Genomic DNA, 18,338 nt, shown 5'->3' with positions numbered 1-18,338 from the left:
GGCACTGTCACTGATGTTTGTGTGTATGTGTGTGTGTGTGTGTAGTACTGCATCTGACTTTGGTGTGGGCACCGTGTGGTCAGATAGATTGAGAATATACATTTAGTTTTCATTTTTCCACTGTGCTTTATAGTATGTCTTATAACTAACTGGAAAACAGTTTCACCCAAATTCATATTGGATAAGATACAAAAAACGGATCTAAATAGAATAAGCAGTGTACTAGAGAGTAGATGGATTATTAAAGCAATATGAGTAATGTGTTTGACAGGCAAATTGGTGTTCTGCTAACAGTAGTAATTGTATTGCACTAGTATTGTTTTAAATTCACCAGACATTTACTGTAGAGTCTGTGGTCACAAGCTCTGGATATTGACAGAATGGACAATAAGCAGTTGCTGCTGAAATAAGATTCCTTCGTTAGTGTCTAAGATCACTTTCAGAGATGAGGTGAAGAATTTGGTAATCTGAGAAGGACTCTGAAGAGTCAGTGTTCCACAATGCGTGTATCCAGCTGGCATCTATCTAAGATGCCTCCTTGATACTAGGTTGAATTTGTGGAATATCTCACTCTAACTCAGGAAAACCAGTGCTGTTCAATTATTTATACGCACACAAGTACAATTGCAAGAGCTTATGTGAAAGTTATTTTATTGTTCAATTTAAAACTTGTGGAAACAGGTAATTTGTCATTTTCATCTGACAAATCTTTGCTTATCTTTCATTAATCAATCATCATGTAACACGGATGAGTTGGATAAACCAAACAGTTAGGGGCAAGATCCTTGAAAATTTCTTTTTGCATTATGTTACCTCAAGGTAACTTTGAAACAGTGCAAGTATTTGTTTGCCTCTTTGTTATCTATTGACAAATCAAACCTGGCGGTCTTTGTATTTCTCATACCACTTCACTGCTGACTATTTATCTGTTTACACAAAACAATCATTGAGTTTTTGATGTACCTTTGCCCCTGCTATTATATTCCTCCTGACATTCATTCTGTGCATGAAACTGCAGTCTCCTTCAGTTAGTGGTCAGCACTGAATAATGCATATTAAGTAATGAGCTTCCCAAATGGATCGGCAGACAGTCTGTTAGGCCATGCATAAAGCAATCAATTATTCGATCAATAGCCCTCATTAAGCCATCATATAGTTAAGTTGCATGTATGGTCCTCTAGTTGGAATTGATTATTTACCATCCGCAGAAGAAAGTGAGACAGCTGGTCTAGTTCACTGTCACATTAACGGTTTGGGAATAGTACTAAAGACATTGTTGGTGCTTGGTATCGCACATTTTTGTTAATGTGATGTACAGTATATCCATGCATGGATGTATATGTATGATGTAGTGTAAATGTATATGCCATGAAGGATTGGTTCAAGACTGAGTAAAAATGAATAGTTGACCCTGATTCTTTTTAGCAAGTTTAATAACCCCATTGATCGCCCCTACTTGTAGCAATGATATATAATTTAAAAGCAGCATAGAATAGGTTGTGCGGTTTGTTTTTAGCTTCACCAACTGCATAATTTCATACCAACATTTTAGAGCTTTAATTGTGAATTTAATCATAGCAATAATTGCCATGATGTCAGTTAACGTTCTGAAGTATCATGCAATCTTGCCAAAATAGGGTTTGAAAAAAAATGTCAAACCAAAAACAGGAGCCATGATGCTAATTGGACAGAGCCAATGAAGATCAGAGTCCAGTGCCACCTTTATTATATTCCCCATGAGACTCTTTAAGGAACTAGAGCCCACAAAACTGCTTGTTCCGTTTCACTTTAATGTTAGAACAAAAATACATGTGAGTTGGCTTTGAAGAATTATTAGTATCTGCAACCACTGTCTACCACCTGAGAACTGACCTATTGTAGACCCAAATGCCTGTTAATAGTCTTTATTGTCCTTCCTGCCGTGCTTCCTTTCCCTAATTGCATCCAGCTATTGTGAACAGGACTTAAATGGTGGTTGAGGTGTTAATTGGTTTGAAGGACTGCTAACAAGAGACACAATGGCAAATGGCAAGTCAGGAAGGTAAGCCACAAGTCCTGACATGGCATATTAATAGGTGCACTGGCTATTGCTATTCTTTAGACAGCTCTGCAGTAACACAAACACATTAGAGGACCCGTTTATTGCATTCTCGGCTAATCAAAAGTAAGGAGTTATATTTAATGAGATACACAATGAAACAATAAGATTTTTTATGTGTTTTAGTGTTGAAATAAAATAACCCTTACTGGGGAAGGAAAAATTGTTGTACTATTGGCTCTACTGATCAAAGCCTATCAGTTAGACCCTCATCTCTTGCCCATAGCTTAAGGGATGTTCTCATTTAACATGCATGGTGTGTTGTTCAATGGATACCATTTGATGGATATGGAAAAATATTCAGTCTAAGTAGAATGATAGAAATAATGTAGTGAATGGAGGCTTTCATCAATATTGCTCCTAAGTCAATATTTGGTAAATTCAGTATTATTACTCCTAATTCAAACATTGGCTCACAAATCAAAGCTAATAAATGGCTGAGAAAAGGTACTGCTGTATTTCTCTTCGAGGACAATGCCCAAAGCACCGGGTTAACCATTTTCATGTAACATTTTTAAAAATAGTAGTCGGACAGGATTTACACACACTTAATGTCAGCGATCTTGTTTTTTGTCAAGTGTCAAGGAGTTGGAACCTGCTCTTTACTGGTGAGAAATCTGCTGATTCTGGTCCTTAAAGCTGCAGCTTACACATCTTCTGAAGGGGAGATTATTCTCTAGGGAGGATTTTTACATTGCACCTCAAGACACGTCACATGCCAGGGCCTATTTTCTACGCAGATCAGCTGTCCACCTGCTGGAGGAGCTGACACTTGGCTCCTGCTGAAGGCTTCACTTTCCAATGGAGCCTTTGAGACCAGCTTATGGGATTTGCATGTATGTTATAGCAGAGGGGATCTCCTGCCGGTGTTGGTGCGGCGGGCCAACAGAGCATGCAGCTGTTGCTTTGGCCAGCCAAGCTTTTCCTGTCTCTGTGTTAAATGAATACACTTTTACAACAGCTTGGACAACCCAATACTTACAAGCTGTAGATATGTTCAAACCGCACATCTATTGACATTCCAAATTACCATGTTCAAGAAAAGTAGAATATTCGCACAAGCCCTGCGAATGCGAAATAGTAATGTAGGATCATTTGTTGTTGTTTTTTTTACCATAACCACTGTGATACAAAAGTGGTTAAATGTCAACCGGGAAGCAGTGTAGACTGTTTTCAACACACAGGCGCTCTGATTCACTGGCTGATTTGCATGCATGCCATCATTTCTAAGGCGGCACTGAGCTGCCAGCTGTCCTGTGAAGTGCAGATCTGGATTTTACCTCCACATCTTTCACTCCTTATCTCGCCTGTCATTCTATAGCTAAACAGTCTTTGGTGTTATGCGTAATCCTCTGAGTTTTGAGCAAGGGAAAAAAAAACTTTCGGAGAACTTTCAGTATGCGCTTACCTCTGCAAAAGTTTGCGTTGTGTGTGAAAACGAAGAACGACTTCAGGCAACTCCTACTTCTATTTGATGACTTCCAGTTTCAAGTTTTGACACTCTGAGGTGACCTTGTAGATAATTTTTATGCGTCAAACAACTTCAAATACCAACGTGTCTTTTGATGTCTGCTCTTGACTGACAAAAGGCAAAAACATTCCACTCAAAATGAACTTGAATTATATCACAACACACTAGATCGAGCCACCTGCCTTTGTACTATCGGCAAGTTTTATGGGGAAGTGAAAAAGTACTGCTACCGGTTTTAGCGTCTCCCGCTGGCTGCGGCCTGGGCATCCATCGCTGCACCGCCAGCCACTCGAAGCGGTCTGGCCTAACAGAAGTGAAATCAGACGGTCTTCTAGCTCAAGCTTATTGCTTACATTTGTCATGAGGGATGAGATTTGCCTGCACAGACTACTCAAGCAGAGCCCCCAAGTGTCCGACACTTAAGGCGTCTGGGCGGAAATTTCAACAGGACTTGGATTCTGCATGTAGAGCATAGCTTGTGCTAAAAAAAATTGCAGGGTAAAAAATGCATAAATGAATATGCGCAAGTCAACCGAACTGAACCGAACATGCAAAACTGAAAGGATTCAATACATCAATGTGAACCGCTACATGCTTAATAACTAGTGACGCTGATCAATCTCCTACATGAAATGCTCATTATCTGGGAAATTTGGTCCAAGTGTTGATGATGAGCTGAAGCCAGCTGTTGCTTGCCCAGATTTCAATCTCACCTCATTTACCCATTCACCAGTATATTTCTTTGGCTACTATCATAGGAAGCTAGTTTATGACATCCGAGATAATACTATTTATGTATGTTCAAACATTATTTGTCATTCATGTAAGGACATTTGAATGGATGTTCAAGTTATAAATTGCAAATATGTAATAATATTTAATTGAGTGGTAAAAGATTGTACATCCTTTTAACGCATTTCCTCATAACTAAAAGTTCAATAGCTGACACCATACTTTGGTTCCATCTTTCTCCTTCCAAACCACCTCACCTCAGATTAAAGCCATACACAGCACAGCTTTCCAAGGTTAGGAAAAGGGGAACGTGCACTGCAATTCCAACCATCTGTTTTATTTGGAACCTGAGCCAAGTCCAGAGGACGTATTGAAGAAGCAAGGGTCCGCTATACCCTCATAAGACTATAGTTTTTCATTGATACATTTTGCCATGTCAACCCTTACCTTTCCGAGCTTGTATTTTCATTAACATTGTAATATCACTGAGACCTTTCAGAGTTGAAGCTTTTCTGGAATGAAGCCAAAGTGCACCTGACCTTCTGCAAAGACATATTGCCAACATCAGCGAACTTATAAGTAGCCCACATCACTCTCAAATAGGCCTTTGTTGAAAGAAAATACATTCAAATAACATATTCCGTTCACTGTTTTATTATATTCATATTCTGTTTTCCTTCTGATGGATTAGAGGTTATTAATATTAAATGGTATGTTTACAAAGTTAAAACAAAACAAATCTTTAAATAACAAATATGTTTAGTTAGGGGAAGCACTTAAGTCACTTGTTTGAAACTGATAAGTATGAGAGACGTTGACACAGACTTTGCTACTTCCATTGGCATGGATTTGTTTGTTTTTGCTGAGGTCAGTGAAGCTGTTGATGGCAGCTTGAAAAAACAGTCAAACTGCTCAAATACCTCAACATCAGCAATAACAGCATATATGCACAACCAATTAGTCTTTCCTAGTACATCTGACTGCTGCAGCGTTTTCTTTCAAACATAAACATTGTTGCTTTTTTGCAAGAGCCCCAGTTGTGGGAAACCTCTGACCTCTACTCTTTGGCAGCCTTTCTCTCCAAGGTTACCAAGTCAAATTAACCAGTCTACTTGCCACTCGATAAACTATCTTCACTAGTGTGACGTCTTCATCTATCACAACCTTGATAAGGGGTATCTTTAATTACACCCTCTTTTCGACGAGTGGATCTGTATCTTTTTTCATCCTCTCCATAACGGACTCCGATCCATCCCTCTGTGAGAGGGCTATAGCGTGTCACAGTCCCTACGCTTGCGACTCAGTAAGTCGATCCAACAGGAAATCAATAGCAAAGTCTAATGCTGAATAATTGAGGTTATGGGAGTTCAGCAGCACTCCCTAGACATACTCCCACGTCTTGTCCTATAATCTCCTGTAATGTATAGAAAGGGAGCACTGTCTACCCACATCTCATCTTTTAAAATAGTTGTATGAATTGGATAGACTTGTTTGACTTATTAATGATTCATGCACTGCACTCCTCTGCCCTTTTAAATTCTCTCAAACATTGTAGTCGTGCACAGATTTCAGTCCGCCATATGACCTAACTGGAAGCACATAATAGCCTCATGTTGACATCAACCCTAATGATTTTAACTTGATTGCATATCTGTTTACTACTAGAGCTGAATGGGCAGGGAGATGGACCGTTATCGCCATTGTAATAACTGCGATAACTAATCACAGTTGATATTGTTTTACAATCTCATAGTGTTGTGTTCACTAGAGGGCACAAGATCTCTTGAAATACATCTCCTACTAGAGTTCAGAAGGTGGCTCTTATAAAGGGAAAAAAAAAATGTGATCACCGTTTACATATGCCGGGTGATCCCGGATAAACAGGGAAACCATCCACGTGCTAAAACCAATTCTTAACATGAAATGCAGTGCCCTCAAAATGGGCATGGTATCCACTTGAGTTACAAAGTTATCAAATGGAATTATCACTAAATCCTGAAAACCATGTCCAATCACATTTCTACATTTCTTGGCAATGTGCAAAAATCAGTACAGAAGAGCACTCAGTCACTCAACTCACTCACTCCAACACCACACTCACACATTTCTGCTTCAGAATTTATACCCAAATCATATTTGTCACTGTTTGTTAACTCTGACATTGTATGTTAACGCTGGTCAGTTTCCACTCAGGAAAGCAAACACTGCTTTTTTCCTCTTCGTTGTATCTTTTGCCCCAGGGCAAGACCACTCAGACCTGCAGATGGCAGATTAAAAGAGTGATGTCCCCACTGGTTAGTTGTGTGTATATGGTTCCCAGAGCGTGTATACATGCAGGACAGTTTTAAAGCCACTTCCCTCTCTTTGTCGTCCTTGTAAACTGTGTGACTTGCAGACTTTGTCATTTGCCGGTGGATGTATGAAAGGTTCACTAAGTGATTGGCTAAGCCAAGCGTCTCAGTGGATGTCCAAGTGAATGACAAATTTTAAACTTTGGATTGGCAGGTAGAACAACTGATTTCCCATACAGCTCAGCAGCTTGGAGTGTGAAATGACTCATTAGCTGAATTCCTAGATAACTTCCTGAGGTGCTCAGATCACCACACAGACTAGTAAGATGGCTGTCAATGGGAACAGCCTTGGAAATTCTCAATATACCTCTGTTTCTGTCCGTCTGCCCGTTTCTCTATCCATCAGTCTGTCTATCTGCCTCTGTCCATAAATCCAATATTAAGTCTGTTACAGTCTTCTTGACTCAGTTTTCCTTAGTTAAAGTCCTACAGTTTCCTTGAGTTTACTCATCATGCAGACCACAAGGAGGGCACAAGGAGAGGACCAACCATCCCCTCTCACATTCATACCTAGGGGCAATTCAGAGTGTTCAAACAGCCTAACCTGCATGATTTTGGGATGTGAGAGGAAACCAGAGTACCCGGAGAAAGCCCATGCAAGCTTATGCAAGCCCGGGGAGAATGTTCCTATAGTTAATAATTTAAAATTCTTAATCGTTTTGCAATATTTAATTAGCATTTGTTCTTTGAGGGTCGTCAGGCACTCTAGGGTATTTTTTTCATCCTTTGTCTTTTTGTCCCCAACTGAAAGTTCTATTTGCATATTGTGCACACTCGTGCTGGCTCTGTTGTTGCTTCATGGCTTGGGGCTATCAGACTCTCAATTGAGGCCATTTCAGTTATGACAAAGGCCACCCACAAACATTTTTCAAGAACATACATCAGAAATCATTATTTAAAAAAGTAATTCCATTGTGTCATTTTAAACATGGTTGAATGTTAAGAGCAACCACTTCCAAATGCAGCCCTTTTTGTGCAACCTTCTGAGCCGATTGTTCAATTTCTTTTAAGTCCCTGTAATGTTTGATACTTCTCTGGCTATACTGACTGCCTGCATATTTTAATTGATTTATTTATTTTACATAAATGAATATCTCTTGGGTTTGTGCATAACCAATGAAAGACTGAATGGCACTTCCTTGAATAGCAGTATTTATAATATTGCACTGTGGCCAGATGAAAACTAATCCTAAGAATATTGATGATTTATTTTGCCTTTGTATATATTTGTTTTTGGATCAGCGTCTGCGCCCTCATACTTGTAGCTTGCATGCTTGTGTCTCTCCGCATTCCCCCAAGAGAGGCTACCTGGCTGTTGTTTTGCATGTGAATCAGGGCTGTCTATGAAAAACATTAGAGTGAGTGCACACAGTGTAGATGGAAGCAGACTTGAGAGCGCACAAAGCTTCATGGATTGATGATTTTACTAAGAAAAGTTTGAGGGTAAAAAAAATCTCAAGATGTTTTCAACTGGAGGCTTTGACAGAAACAATCTAAATAAAAATATTGGGTTTTCCAAAACGCAAAACGTTTTGTTGCTGCTTTCAATTTTAAACACATTGTGAAAGCATGTGGGTTAATTAATTGGACCTATAGTTATCTCATGTATTTATTAAGAATATAATCATAAACCTCTGGTAGGTCACACCTTGACATGGCATTGATACATATTTGCTGCAAAAATGTGTTCTATGTGCACTCTATTATAATATCACATTTTTTCAGAATTTCAGGTCTTGTGCTTGATTTACCCTTGCATCAGACTTGTGTGACTCTTGAAATAATGCATACCTTGCCGATGCATGGTGAGGCTACCATTCCAGCCTTATATGATATGCCAGTAATGGCAGGCCAGAGTACTCAACACTTATTCTTTGAATATTTGATGGCCTTAATGAGCAGGAAAAATACAGGACTAAGCACTTTACTAGTTTGCTTCAAACTGCATATGCAAGGAATAAAAGACACAAGGAAAAAGCATGAAATATTAAAAAGGGCGATAAACCACAGTCAGGAAGAGGATGATGATCTGTTTCTTGAGGTCATGACATAAGAGCTGAGAATATGACAGGTCACAGTAATCAAACACATTATCTGATCGTGAATCCTTAAAAGACCCACGTGATTGTCAGGCTAGGATAATGGTAAATGTGTGGATAGAGTGCAATCAGAATTGACAAATCATGGCCATTTCTAACAAATTTGGGCACTTGTTGTTTCTTAGTGGAATGATTTACAGTTTCTACCTCTACTATACTTTTAAAGTCTTTGTGGCCAGATACCCATGTAAAGAAAATTGATTGGCATGGTTTTTTTGTGTCCTGTGATATATACTCACCTTCCTATCCTCATTTATTTCCTTTTTCTTTTATTGCAACATTTTCTTGAACCTGTAAAAATACATAAGTCATTGGATTGCCGAAAGTAAAAACATGTAAAAGGTGAAATATGGCTTACCTTGTTAGTATACTGAGATTATGTAGGTGTGTCCCTACTAACTGTCAATCATACAACAGTATACTATATATTGTTTAAATATGTTTAAAATTAAGGACAATTTTCAACATACTGTATATTTTCTATATTGCTCTTCTGCTTTATTGTTTGTATTGTTGGGCCCCAAACTAGTTTCACTGTCATGTAATATGGTAAATCTTCTAAATTTGAGTGGGAAGCGGATATTTTCCCTGCTCCGTGATTTTTGTAAGCCATCCTTTCCATTGCCTGTGGAAAAAAAATGCTGTCATGGTGGATATGGATAAAGTTTCACAGCATCATAGCACATGTATTACAAGTCTCTCGTGGCACTGGGAGCTCCGTGACTGCTAATAACCTCACTTGTCTCGCTTTTTCATGGCACCATTTGATGAGCACTTGGGACAACTGTTTTGTAACGTTGCCAACCCTAATGCCCGGGCTCTGTGGCAGATCAGAGGCTTCTGGAGGTGGCTGAATGCCTTTGGTAAAGAAGGAAGGCTACTAGGGATGTGAAGACACAAGGGAGGCAGAGGTTGTCAAAACAGCTCCGCATCTCCCCCTCAGCTGCTTCCAATCCATCTCATGGTTGCCCCTTCTTTGCTGCCAAAAGTGGAAAGCAGATCAAACAAGACTGACATGAAAGGCATCCCTGGTATTTTTTTTCCCTCTTCCCCATCTTCATGCTCGTACTGTGATAGATGATGGTTGGAAATGTTGAATCCCAAGTGCCACCTGTAGCCTGCAAAAAAATACCTACCATTTTTTGGTGTCTTTTTAACCCTTGAACTTCATCTCCCTCCAGTATGTTGTTCTCCAGCAATTCAGCTGAGTGGCAGCTGTTGTGACAGTCGCTATACCTGTGTGTACTCAGTATATCGTGTAAGACTATACTACTCCAACAACATAAACATTCATTTTATTATGATTGTTGAAAATTGTCTTTCCCTGCCTACCCTACTTTGGAAAGTTGCCGCTCACATGCTTCTCAGCAATTAGCCATGCTGCTCTCATTTGTGTCACAAAATGTTTGCCTCTTGTTTAAAAAAAAACGAAACAATAACCCATTTTGCCGGCAGAGCCAAGCAGAAAAAACAAATGCCCAAATGAAATGTGAAATTGTCTAATTTCAAAACTGTCTGTGACCAATTCTCAAAGAAAGGAAAAGCAGTTGTGTGAGACTTTCATCATGAAGTTGCAAGAGTGTTCTCCCATGACCAGTAAAAACAGATTTAGTTTTCCCTTAGCAAACAGTGCCTTCTTCTCTGAGGTTTAGAAAGACTGCAAAACTTTAGAGAGACATTTGAGGTCCTTAAAGAAGAGCAAACTAAATTACCTCTCAAAATATGCACATTTAATCGACTTACCACATTTGCAAGCACAGTTAAAATAAATCAAGTATCACCATTTATTCACCTGCAACTAATCTGCAAATAATTAATAAGCCCTGATACAAAAGAATACAAAATCAAGCTGTGATGGTCTTCGCATAGCTTACTCCGCCAGAATATACTTACCAAATTTCATTGTGATCGGACTATGAATAACGCAGGACGAGATTGAAAAAAGACATCTATAGGCCCTCAAAAAGAACAACAACAACATGAGCCTCAACTGGAAAGGCCTTCATCTGTAGAAAACATGAAATGCGGCCTATGCAATTTTTTTACACTTCTTATCCTCCCCCCGGTGGTTGTGTTGTGGACTGGTTGGCATTCAATCACAGTATATATTGACAAACCTTTCAAACTCTCATTCATACTCAAGGACAATTTAGAGGCTTTGATTAGCCTAACATATATTTTTTGGAATATGGGAGGCAGCAGGAGTATTTGCAGAAAACCAAATTACCTCCACATAGGAAGGTTGAAACCACCCACACCATCAGAAATGCGTTGCTTGCATGCCAATCACTGTTCCTTTGTCCAAAGATGGGTTTTTAATATTTTAGTTCCCTGTGCACTAGCATGCCACGTGTAACATTTCCCATTATGCTTGTTTAAGAATGTTCAATTCGGACACATGATCATTTATGTCCGTTTTTCCATTGTATGTACAGTCCATCATATTCTTAATTTCGCCATGCAGAGTTTCTGAAAACTGATCACACTTTGCAAGGTAACAGTAGGCTCATTTGCAATGTATTTAAAAATTAATTTTGCCACTACACTATCAACAGTCTTTATCATGTCTTGAAATGGACAGCTGGCAGGCAGAGAACTCATTGAGTTGCTAAACACTCCCAGGAACGTATGAATAGGAGGCCTGATTACTTTGTCACTAATTATTCATTGGCTCATCACATCGGCTTGGACAGTGAAAATACCTCTAGGGACATTGCTCTCACTCTCCCTTTCTCACTTTGATGTTTGGTGTTTCCTTAACATCTCCACACAGCTGTCCCTGTCATCATTATCATAGAAATAGGATTCCTGATTGCTATTTTGTTGTCTGATTAAGCGTTTTCTCATCCTGTGCATCGTCATTGTTTTCGCCTAACATAGCCATGTCAATCAAAAAAGTTTCACACTGCTCTGCTTAAACTAATGCCCAATTTGGACATTAACACAATTTGATGAGTAAACATTCAGCAAAGTGCCCTATTGATACTTTTCTTAAACACTAGATTCTTTGTTACACAGAGCAAATTTGCCTTCAACCTGTCCTTCTTAACCATTTAAATGCAATTTCATGAAATGGAAATACTGCCAGATTGTAGTAGAGAGAATGATGGACATTCCAGACAAATTTTGGGATGCATGGAATTAGAAATAAGCTCATGAAAATACATGAAGCTTGCTGTAATTGTGCAAAGGCAACATGAAGTGTCATTTTCATCAATAGTAAACCACACGCACACAATTAGGCATGCCTTGTCCCTTCCTTCAGATTTTAGTGAAAAATTGGCTTTTTAAAAATGTATTTATACTGCATTCATTTCCTTTGTGTCAAGGTGATGCAAATAGAAAATGTGAATGAGATTTTTTAACATCCAAAGAAGGAACTGTCCGCATTAATTTAAATTAGCGAAAATATGAAGTTATTTCAACAACTGCAAATATTATTGCCCTACAAAGTTACATGGTGATCATGTTCATGTGTATGTTTTGATTTTATGGTGCAACATTTTTGTCTGTGTCTTGGAGAAATATAACTGTGCTCCAATAGTTCTAACTAAGCAAAACAATTGATGTTAATACAACAAATAAGAAAAAAGAAACACTTTTGAGACTCATACTTAACAAGATCATTTTCTAAATATATGTTCCTTTTTTAAACAGTTTCTATTAAAATGAACAAACAAATAAATATATATATTTTTTTCCTCTTTCCTTAGTTGGTGGCTGTATATGAAGAGCAGGATCCTCACAATGGAGGTGATGGTACAAGTGCCAGCTCTACGGGCACTCAGAGTCCCGAGCCATTTGCTGGTGAACGGAGTTCATCAGCCTTCCAACCCTACCAACCCAACAGCGAAATTGAGGTCACCCCCTCTGCTTTGAGATCAAGTAAGTGCAATGATAATTTGTAGTAGATTTAACTCATTCATGAAATGGCAACGTGTTGAACTCTGGCGTTGAATGCTGTTATAGTGTTCAATGAGCCAATGAAATTACAGCAGTCTTATCAATGAACAAGCTAGGTGAAATGTGATACTTAACTATTAGTGGGTAGTGTGCCCTATATATGACAATGGAAGCTCATTAAAGCAAAATGTAGACTGAGTTGACACTATACACTGCTATATTAAAATAAAAGGTAAAGTTTGAAGAAAAACGTAGATTAAGAAATTGGCGCTGTCACTCAGCTGTTGAGCTTTTTGCACTTGTTATGATGTTTGTTCCAGAGAAGTAGAGTAAAGAAAGAAAACAGATCATATATTGTTTTGAATCACACTAGCTGTCGGAATGTGATTGTTGCACTTGTGCCAGGAGGGGCGGTGGGTGTTCAGTTGTTTGTTTTGACATTCTGCAAGTGTAACGCGTGGAACCAACTGCCTGTCAAGACTGTACTGTGAATATAGGAATGTCAATTTCTGACTGATGATAGACCAAAGCCAAGCAAAGAGAACTGGGAAATATTCCTGATGTTCAGTCATGCGTGCATTTGAGCGCACGTGGCCAACCAAGGTGGACAAGCAGAGAAGTATGAAATGCCACCTCCAGGTCATTGGCGCGGAGGTTGCTCATCACACGTTGACGTTCCGTGAAGTGGAACCAGAGGGATGATGCATTGGTGTCTTGAACTTCAAAGCTCATCCATGACCAGAACTGGCATAAAGAAAAAGACCCAAACTCACGGACGAGTGAGCACTTCTCACCTGCACTATTGTAAAAGTTCATACCGAGGCTCGCTACCTGTCTTTAGTTAACATTTAAGGAAACTTTTCAGATTGGTACACGGCCTCTGACAAAAAAGCAAACTTGTTTGAAGAAACTTGATCTGTCCAATACTCCTTAACACCTGGTGCTCCCTAACAGAAACTTTTTGAGTATTACATTCAAATAATCAATCTCATAGAAACATGTTCTGACCAGTGTTAAAAGTTGCTATTTCAAACTTTTTGTCAAAGGTTTCTGCAGATAATGTGGCCTGCTGCTCAGTCTGAGCCTCTCCCTGTGGATTTGGGTGACTTCCAAAGGCACTGATTGCCCATTATAGATAAACTACCAGATTTAAGTTTCTGAACCGCATGCTGCTCGCTGTGACAGCAGCTCCTGATACTTATCGCTATCATCTTCTTGCTTTATCTGTCCCTTCAGTCCAGAACCACCTCCTCAATCTCTCACTCCTGCTGGTGATGCAGAACATACACTAGTTATTATATATATTTTTTTTATGTGACGTGAACCAGGGAGTTGAAATCTACTGATTTATCCCATTTGATGGTTGTCCCCTATTATTTATTCTCCTCGATTTGCCTTCAGCAACAGACAGGGTGTTTGTTTTACAAGTATTACAGTATAACAGTATTATAGGTGTTTTTTGCCTCAGGCAAAGTATGGCAAAAACATTACATTTAATGGAATAATCTCATTTAACATATTAGCCAACTACAGATTCCGACTTGCACTTGGGTTTCATTTGAAATGTGTGCATCACAGACTCAAAAGTGTGCCTGTCCGTGGGACTTGATCATCTAAAAAGCTTGCTCATAATTATAACACTGATAGCACTTTAAACCCTCAGACCTCCTGAGCCCCATCTTCTACCTTTGTGAGCAAAGGGGCTATTAACTGTGTACACACTAAATCATACTCAGTCATGTTGGGGGAACAAGGAGGCACTTCCCTTACTGTTTTGTTTTTTTAACTGCTAACGAGTGGGTGTTCAGTTCATGCTCATTGGGAATATTGGTCATAAAAACACTCAGACTGTCATATCATCCCAACTCTATTACAGCTAATTATAGAAATGGCTAGCTGTGTTAAATGGTGAAGACAGTATTTTGGAAATCAAATGTGAAGTGTTTGAAGTGGCAAAAGACTCCACTCAGCACTGCTGGGATTGTGTTACCAGTGCTGTGGCAGGTATTACTCCTCTGGTATCTCTCATGTAAGGATCTCAATAAAAGCATAGTCAAACAGCTGAATCATGTTGTATACTGTGTGTGAGTGGGGACGGAAAAGCTTTTTCGCTGCTTTATTAGTTCCTTCACACGACTGAGGGCAATTTTGCTGAGCTTTGTGTCACAGTTAAACCAGCATAAGAGCAGTCAGGCCTGAATGAGAAACATGATGATTTACAGTTCGTGACATCCAGACATCCACTTAAATGGCGAAGGGTTTTAACCCTGTGACAGGGAGCATGGGAAGCAAGACTGTTTGTTTGCTCTTACTTGGGTGTCATGCCAGCAGCATGTATAATGCTCATTACAAAGACACATTGGTGAACTGTGAAGATCTAAAATATTGGCTTTTCCTTCAGTAAGTAAGCCCCATGGGATACCTCAATAACCATGCTCTTGCTTTGTACATATAAAGTTGGGAGAAAAAAGACTGAGGCATTTGTAAGGAGTGTGGGAAATACAATGATTGGAGATTGGACAGTTGGAAGACCCAAGGGTAACGTAATTTCAGAAGTGTGCCATCATTACTCTCTAGATGTGCATTTACATGACATTTGAATAGAGGGTCACCACTTGCCAAGGGCATTGCCACTCACTATGGTCACGATAAGTCCACAAAGCCATTTCGGGCATTTAGCATCTCTTTGTCTCCAGGCTCTTCATCCCTGTGGAACAACCCCTCCTCCTCCTTCTGTCTCATTAGTCCCCTTTGTAAGTGGCTCTCTCCTCTCGCTGTTGTTCCACCACTGACCTACTCCATTGTCTCGCAATAGGAGGTCACCTATTAAGACAGAGCACATGGTTTACAGCAGGGGTCCTCAACCTTTTTTCCCCCTCTGTGGATTTATTTAAATATATGCATTATTTTCATAGACCGGCCTTCAAGATGTGGCAGTAAAACTGATCCAGAATAATATATTACAACTGAGAGCCACGCAATGCATTCCCCATGGACATTATAATGTTTATTCCTCCAATATAAAATAAGTTATAGTACACCTTTGGATATGATCATTTGTTAAACTACTATATTGTTTCTTCTACAGTCACAAGAGAAAGTGTAATACACTTATAACTGCCATCTAGAATAATAATATTATGCATATTATTCATTATATTGCGCCTTGCCTATTTAGTTTGAATATTATGATATGTTGAAATTATGTTATGTACAGGTGAATGAATAACACTAGTTTCTGGGATTTGAAAGAATGTTCACACCAGTTAAAAACATCTGTTAGCCATGTTGCCACTGTTACACCTCCTTTTTACCACTGGAACCGCATCGTTATTCTCTGCGGTGCTGGTTTACACCTTCCTTTCAAACCTGATATTTAAACACGTTAAAAGTACTATAGTCATTTTTCTCAGGTTTGAAACTATTTACGTTGTTCATTAGAGTTATTTCTTTGTGAAAATATTATAGTATAGCAAAATCATAGATAATATGTACAGACATTATCAGCTTGTGGCAATTTTTCAGTTAGCAATTCTTGTCTTTGTTTTGGTTCTCATATTCCCAAACTGTATTATAGGATTTCTTTATCAAGGGGGGCATTTATGTTTTAAAAAGAAACCTGAGTGGACATGACATGACTCATACACGAGTCAGAAAGTTTGAGGTGTTTCAATTCATAAAGAGCTTTGAGTTGTGGGACGATCAAGGCCTCACTCGAGGGAGCCCGAGCATTGCTTTCGGCTCCTGTACCATTCAATAACATGACCTAATTTCCATAACTGGATCACACTGAAAGTAGAATATTCTTTCTTTCTTTGGCTGCTTCAACTCGTCTCTCTTATTTTATTTATTTCATCTCAATATCTTACCTCGTATCTCTTTAAATTGACAACACTTTATATTAGGGAACAAAGATATGTATTATCTTGGCTGCATCTCCTTGAAAACCTCACATTCTGTTTTTTTTTTTTTCCATCCTCCTGTTTTATATCAAATCAAACCCAAAGAAGTGGGATGATCCTTCCAGAGGGAACTCTCCTGCTACATTCCTCTTCTTCTTCCCACTCATGCAACCACTTTCAGGGTACTTACTTTGGCCCACAATCAAAGCTTTGATCATGGCAAAACAAACTTTTCTTGGTTTATTATTGTTTTGCAAACCTTTGAAAAATACTGGCCACATTACTTGTTAATGTGCAGCACTGCAACTTCTTTAGTTTCTACACTAGTTACTTGTTGATGTACTTTGTAAACAGTATCCCCTCTATTTTATCCCCCTCAAATTAATCATAAAAGGAAATGTATTACATTATTATTGAACAATGCTGCCAGCATCTAGCGAACACATTTAATAGGCAGCCATTTTTGCACTCTGGCTGAACAAGGCACAATATTTATACTTGGTATATAATTTAGATGTGCACTGTACCTGAAGACCATATATTGGCCTTGAGTGCCCTTTAATATATTTCTTATCCACTGCTATAGTCCAGTAGCAACACCACTCTTTTTGAAAATGGAACCTTTTGTACCCACATGGAGGATTTGGGTAAGTATGTATTCAGAAAATCCTCCCTCACTGCACACAGGGGACATCAATATGTAGTTGGTGGTAGCAGAAGAAGAGTAAAAATGGCTCATAGCCATAATTTATTCAGGTATTGAACTGGCACCGACTTGACATTTTCAAAGTAACTCACAGAATAAAAATGAAGCTCTTTGAAAATTCATGGAGCAACAGTTGCTTTGCATTTTCATTCATAGTCGTTTAAAGTTAACATATGGCTTAAAAGCATGCCAGACCAAGAAAAGCCACTAGGGAAATACGCAAATCCTTCACCATCCATAGAAGGAAGGTCATTATATTGTACTGTATGGATAGACAATTCTGCAATTGAGTAGCTTTAGTTGCATTATTCTAAATGTTGTCTGACTTTAACAGAGAGTTTTAAGGGGGTCAGAAGCTTCATTCACATATACTTAAAAAGGTCTGTTTTCTTTTTAATCATTTCTCTTAGGTTTTATGATAGCATGTGAATTATAAACTGTTTTAATAAAATTCACTTTTTGATTAGTTTAGTTCTGGAATACTGCTGTCTATTCTAGACGCAGCACCAGTTCGTAATTTCCTGCTGTAAATACATTAAGGATATGTCAAACAAAAAACTTTATATTGTACTGTATTGGTTTTTTTTTTTAAATTTCTTTTCTACAAAGACGTTTTTACATTGAAAAACTACTCCCATGGCAGTCATATGTTGTCAGTATTTTAGTAACTCAAATGTGTGTAATATATATGCCTACCACCAAACAAAGTTGGAGAAAATAGGAAAGGTCAAACCACTAAGAGGTGACAACCCCTTTAGATTCTGACCTGTCTCTCCGGTAAATTGTTTGTAGACCTTGCACCCGCACCATAATTCCTGGATCAGGCCTCGTTTTATTAGCCTGTCACCACCCCCAGCCCTCTGGATTACTCTTCAGTCTGGATCGATAGTTGACTCAGTTGGACTCTGGCCGGTTATTAAACATGGGACCAAACCATCCCAGTGTCCCATCACAAATTAAATGGTGTAACGAAGGTGTCTGTCATATGATACAGTAATACTTTATTATCATATGGAATATGTGTAATGAACCAGAGTGGGAACTTGAAAAGGTTAGATGATAATTAAATACTATAA

The 18,338-nt window shown here is 38.7% G+C and overlaps 1 protein-coding gene across 2 annotated transcripts in view; it reads left to right on the top strand.

Annotated features, from left to right (window-relative positions):
- Positions 1 to 18,338, top strand: part of LOC144091577 (partitioning defective 3 homolog) — a 179,810-nt gene that overhangs the window by 42,908 nt on the left and 118,564 nt on the right. For both annotated transcript variants that reach the window (XM_077624044.1, XM_077624043.1), the window contains exon 4: positions 12,465 to 12,636. In XM_077624044.1, the coding sequence (XP_077480170.1) occupies positions 12,465 to 12,636 (172 nt within the window). The remainder of the gene's footprint in view (positions 1 to 12,464; positions 12,637 to 18,338) is intronic.

This window comes from Stigmatopora argus, chromosome 17, assembly GCF_051989625.1.
Source record: "Stigmatopora argus isolate UIUO_Sarg chromosome 17, RoL_Sarg_1.0, whole genome shotgun sequence".
Taxonomy (NCBI): Eukaryota; Metazoa; Chordata; class Actinopteri; order Syngnathiformes; family Syngnathidae; genus Stigmatopora; species Stigmatopora argus.
This window is presented reverse-complemented; position numbering and strand designations above follow the sequence as displayed.